At 48.9% G+C, this 5,774-nt stretch overlaps 1 protein-coding gene and 1 pseudogene across 1 annotated transcript in view; one reads left to right on the plus strand and one right to left on the minus strand.

Moving 5' to 3' along the window:
• Positions 1-306: 306 nt before the first annotated feature.
• Positions 307-656, minus strand: LOC102827065 (annotated as a pseudogene).
• Positions 657-920: 264 nt separating this feature from the next.
• TNFRSF14 (tumor necrosis factor receptor superfamily, member 14) overlaps positions 921-5,774 on the plus strand; it is a 15,478-nt gene continuing 10,624 nt past the window's right edge. Inside the window, exons 1-3 of the mRNA XM_006871781.1 lie at positions 921-926; positions 1,871-1,979; positions 2,466-2,591. Of these exons, the coding sequence (XP_006871843.1) occupies positions 921-926; positions 1,871-1,979; positions 2,466-2,591 (241 nt within the window). The remainder of the gene's footprint in view (positions 927-1,870; positions 1,980-2,465; positions 2,592-5,774) is intronic.

Consider the following 5,774-nt stretch of genomic DNA (forward strand, 5'->3'; position numbering starts at 1 on the left):
ACACCTGTCACTTTGCCCACTGAGAATTTATCTATAGTTACAGAAGAAGAAATCACATCAATATACAAAAATCATATTGTATAAGGGTGTAAGAATAATCTCTTAGGGTATGTAGTCCCTGATTGTAGGGCTGTAATGATAACACATTTTTCCCTACTACGTTCAGTGTTGTTTCTCTATTTTGTTTATTTTTTTTTGAGTCAAAGCTCGTGTGAAAATACTTAAGTCTCATTCTTATTTCTCTGACATGAAAACAGTAGAAGTTTGGAGATTTTAAATTCTTCTTGTGTTCACGCTGGGACGTGACTACGATTGATGTCTACTGAGCAGATTGACTCCAAGTTTGGCAACCATCAGCAGACTGACACCTTCAATTAAGCCCGCAGGCATAAATTTTCCAGAGTTGTAGAATCTCATTCCCATAATTCCAGCCAAGGTCCCAGATGTAGCTAGGAAAACCCAAACATTTCTGGGATCCTGAGAGAGCGGATATGCACCGCACCCAGGCCAGCTAGCCCTCCAAACAGGAGTGCAGTAGCAAAGGATGGGACGCTGCCTGCTTTTGCATAGCCAGTGATCCCACCCGTAGCAACCAGTACTGCATTGTCAAAGCCAAACCAATGAATGAGGACTAGGAAGCTGGGCTCCTTCTGCATTGTTCTCTTCCCATTCTGTTCAGCTGAGAGGAGACACCTGGCCTCCACCCGTATAGGTCTCCTGTGGCCAGTTCCTGTGGACCCCCGTATAGGGTTTTTGAGGAGTGACTCGAGCTTCTTTTTGTGATCTGAACCACGTTTTTGCTATTTCTTGGTCTAAATAGATGGAGAATATCTAGTTCAAGTAAGTACTTGTTAAGTGCCAGTAAGTTCGTTGAGAAACAATAGTTTCAGTTTTGTTTTTGCTTTTGCTTTCAGTCGACAATGGCGGCAAGTGCTGAGGAGGGCTGAAGAGGGCTATGGGGATTCTACAGGACTGGAAGTCTTTCCCCACAAGCCCCGCACCCCAGCAAGACAGCCTGAGGCTGGTGAGTCCCTGGGCAAGAGGGGCTAGTTTTGCCAAGAACCCTTTTCTGTCAGATCTTACTTTTACTGTCCGGTTAATGCACCAGACTGCAAAGCTGTTTGAACTTCAAGGTCGGCAGTTGAAGCTCACCAGTTGCTTCTCGGAAACCCTATCCAGGGTCGCTATGAGTCGGAACCGACTCGATGGCACTTAACAACAACAACAGTAACAATTTGATCCTGGCTTCCCAACAAGCCAGTACCCCTGTACCGTCCTAGCCTTTCAGTGGGTTTCCCTCCAGGCATTCTCCAGGTGGGAGGTCTTAGGGCAGGTGGGAGGGCTGGTGGGGAGCCCTAAGCAGGGTCATACCTTGGGTGGGGTAAGTGGTCCTGTTTGCATAGATAAGCAGGGCTGTGTTCCTTTTCCGTTTCCTCTTCTCTCTCTCCCTCCCCCTCCCCCTCCATGTTTCTGATCTGTCTTGCCTCTTGACCAGGCTCTGAGGGTGGCCAGCACAGGACAGTGTGTGTGTGTGTGTGTGTGTGTGTGTGCGCGTGGTGTTCAGGTGTCTGCCCTTAGGGACTCAGAGCTTGCAAGGACCCAGAAGAGGACAGGGATCAGTCATGGGACTCCCCACATGTGGACAGGCAGGTGGAGGTCCGAAGAAGAGTGGTCAGCCAGTGGGCTCCAGCACACTCTTCAGTGGCTCCGTAGACTGCTGTGGGTTCACCCCTTCACCCCCACCAGAGCCCTGCCTGCTCCAAGGGACCAGTGCTGCTTCCCTATTTTTTGAGGCCAGGGAGTAAAGTCAGCACCCAGTTTGCACAAGAGACTGCCCAGCTCACCAATGCACATTCTGTTTCCCCTTTAGGTGTTGTACTTCCTCACACTGGCATCCAAACACTTTACCCTGGCGTTGCCCCATTGCAAAGAGGAGGAGTACCCAGTAGGTGCTGAATGCTGCCCCAAGTGCAGCCCAGGTAGGTGAACCCTTAAAGGCCAGCTCAGCAGCGGGGGGTTGTCCTATGGAAAGGCCAATACTGGGGTGGGGCTGCAGCTAGACACTCCCTTCCATCAGTCCAAGTTGAAGCCCCTCCTCCAGGCATCAGCTCTGTGGGTGCTGTGAAGTCCCAGGTGGAGGGACACCAACAGTGAGCCCACCACAACTTTAACTCTTCACCCCTCGTGACATTCATAGCACCCTGCACAGGGAGGTGGCCTTAGGGACGAGGCTCAGCAAGGAACAGGTGGCAAAGCCATTCTTCCAAGACCTTCAGACTCCTGGGTTCAGCAAAGAGTCTGGAGACAGTGGGCAGATGTTGAGGGGGCAGCTCAGGTGTCTTTGAGACCCAGTGGAGGGAATAGTGTCTGACTCCCAGGACTCCTGTGTCAGGGGAGGTGGGCACAATGGATGGTTCAGCGGGACCCTCTGCAGTCTGACTTCTGTCTTTCTTTATGGGCGGCAGGTTACCGGGTGAAAAAAGCCTGTGGCGAGGAGACAGGCACAACGTGTGTGCCCTGCCTCCCGGGAACATACACAGCCCACCTCAATGGCCTGGGAGAGTGTCTGCACTGCCGAGTCTGCCACTCAGGTAGGAACGTGATGCTGGCCTGCTCCTTGCAGCTGACTGCTGCCATCCTGTGGCCTGAGCATCCCTGGAGCCTCTGGGTCAATCGCTGCCCAGATCAGATCCTTGTCTTGTAGGAGTCTTCAGTTCTATCCCTACCTGTGGCCCCTCCAGAAGAGGGCGAAGTTCCCACCTGTCACTCTGTCATCTGGAGATTTCCTGACTGTGTTTCATTGCAGGGGGATCCCAAGCCTGGGGCAAACCCACTGAGAAAGAGATCTGGGTCCTGTCTCTTTTCAGCCTGGGTCTCTGGGGACCAGGCCTTGTCCATCCACAGCATGAAGGTTCTCAGGACCTCTGCTTGAGCCTCGTGGGGCTGCCATAACAAAATACCACAAACTAGGTGGCTTAAAATAACAGAAAGTTGTTAGCTCACAGTTTTGGAGACCAGAAGTCCCAAATCTTGGTGTTAGTCCAAAGCACAGTCTCTAAAATCTTTGCTTCTTCCTAATTTCTGTTGGATCTTGGAAATCCTTGGCTTTCTTTAGCTTATCAAATGTATCACTCCAGTCTCTGTCTCCGTCTTTATATGGTCATCTTCTTTCTCTGCTCTCTCTTCTTCCTCTTGTTTTTTAAAATAAAGACATCTCTCAGATTAGGACCCAATCTGCTCCAGTATTATCTCATACTAACAGGAGTCCTGGTGTGGCGCTGTGAGTTAATGCGCCAGACTGCAAAGCCATTTGAACTACAAGTTCAGCAGTTCAAGCTCACCAATTGCCCTATACAGGGTCGCTATGGGTCAGAACCAACTTGATGACACTTAACAACAACAACTGATGACATCTTCAAAGGTCTTATATTCTAACAAGTTCACATTCATAGGCACAGGGGTTGGGACATCAGTGTGTCTTTTCCTGGTGTGGTGCTGTAGGATAAGCACTGGATCGCAAAGTTGGTTTGAACTGCAAGATTGACAGTTCAAACTCACCAGTTGCTCCTTGGAAATCCTATACAGGGTCACTATGTGTTGGAATGGACTCCACAGCACTTAACACAACAACAACAACAACAATTCTATCCATAATAGCCCACCCTCTGGCCCTCAGAAATGTATATTCTTGCCAGTTTAGATACTTTCGTCCTATCCCACCACCTCTTTGTGACTCATTTTTCTTAACTGTAAACTGAGGTCTAGGCCAGTGCTGGGTGTACTTCAGGGTCTAGGCAAACACACAGTGATACTGGGAGATGCAACTCCTTCCCCAGTGTGACCCTCTTCCCTTCCTCCTCCAGACTGGATGGGACTCCCTATGGCTCCCAGGGAAAGAGGTTGTCTGAGAAAGCTAGCTTTCAGATGGAAGGGGAAATTCAGACTTTGGAGACGTGCCTTAGAAGCACTAACTGTGTGCCAAGGCTGCTCTTTAATTGTTGTTGTTGTTGTTAGGTGCCGTCCAGTTGGTACCGACCCATAGCAACTTCATGCACAACAGAATGAAGCACTACCCAGTCTTGCACCAACCTCACAGTCTGCCTGAGCCCACTGCTGCTGCTACTGTGTCGATACATCTTGTTGAGGGTCTTCCTTCTTTTGTTGTCCCTCTCCTTTACCAAGGATGTCCATAAAGCATGATGTCCTTCTCCAGGGACTGGTCCCTCCTGATAATATGTCTAAAGTATGAGAGATGAACTCTGGCCATCCTGGCTTCCAACGAGCACATGGCTGTACTTCTTCCAGCACAGATTGGTTTGTTCTTTTGGTGGCCAATGGTACTTTTAATATTTTCCTTCCACACCATAGCTCAAATGCATCAATTCTTCTATGGTCTTCTTTACTCATTGTCCAACTTTCACATGCATATGAGGTTATTGAAAATATCATGACTGCACTAGAAAGAGCAAACAGGTAGGGTTTGGGGGTCTGCCCCCAGCAAGCCTCCATGCCTGATGCTCACATCTTCCAGTGTAGTTGTGTGTCCCAGACACTATCATAGATGAAGTCACACTTTGGTCACTATCTGCTCACTCCCTCACTCTACAAGAAAGCAGGGCAGGTGCCACTGCCCTCATTTTGCAGATGTGGAAACTGAGGTCCAGAGATGCGTTGAGCTACCCACAGCACCTGCAGATTAATGGCAGAGCCAGACCTGAACCCAGAATTCCTCCCTCCAACCCCTCTGGTCATGGCTGTATACATGATCGATTCCACCTTCCTGGAGTGGGCAGAGGTAGACAGGGATAGGGGATGAAAAGGGGAGAGAGGAAGCTAGACTTGAGTGAATGGCCAGCATCCAGGCCCACTGACCACTTACAGGGTCCTCACTGTCAGGGAATCTATGTCTGGGCCAACAAAACAACTCTGCCTCTGCCACCCTGCTGTACCACTCACTTGGGACAATGCAACCAAGTCCCTAGGGAGCAGGTAGGGTCTCTAGGTGAGCAAGGGTCTGGACAAAGTGGAGGGTAAGAATGCTTTTGGGATTCAGGTGACATCTTCAAAGGTGAGGTGGGGCTTAGGGTCTCAGGACTTTGAGCTGCACCCACAATTCTTGCTGTACTCCCCTCTTAATAAAGCTCCTCACTGATTGGTTGGGATGCCAACCCAGCTGCTATCCCACCACATGTGACTGAAAGAAAGTCTCTACTTCTGTCTGCCACCTGACTGGCCTGGTTTGCATAAACGGAAAACCAGTCTGAGGGCTGGGGACTTTGGGGACTGGCAGATTGGGGCTCTCCCCACCCCTAGTACCTTGCTTCCATTTGTTTTCAGCTTCCTGTTTGGGCTGACTGGGGCCTCATTGGGGCAAATGCATCTCAGATGAAGCTGGGAACTTTACGTTGAGAGAAGTCAGTGAATCACAAAAGGACATATATTGTATGAGACCAATATTGTAAAAAGTTAAGAAAAGGTTTTTTGTTGGTTTCCCCCCAAAGTTTAAAGGGTCTATTAAAAGTAATTTATCTGATATAGACAAAGTTTTATCTGTCTGGCTAAAGTTTAATAGGTAAATTTATAAAACTTTTAAGGCTTAGCTGTCAAATAAACAACCCAACATTTATCAGATAATAAGATAACATCATACAAAGTTCTCTTTGCGACAGCATCTAACCTGCAGATACACACAGTGAATTCTCTAAGACCCAGTCATCCTCTTCTCTTCCACCTTACCCAACATGACATCCTTCTCCAGCAACTGTTTCCTCCAG

The sequence above is a fragment of the Chrysochloris asiatica genome, unplaced genomic scaffold (genome assembly GCF_000296735.1).
Source record: "Chrysochloris asiatica unplaced genomic scaffold, ChrAsi1.0 scaffold00173, whole genome shotgun sequence".
Classification (NCBI taxonomy): Eukaryota; Metazoa; Chordata; class Mammalia; order Afrosoricida; family Chrysochloridae; genus Chrysochloris; species Chrysochloris asiatica.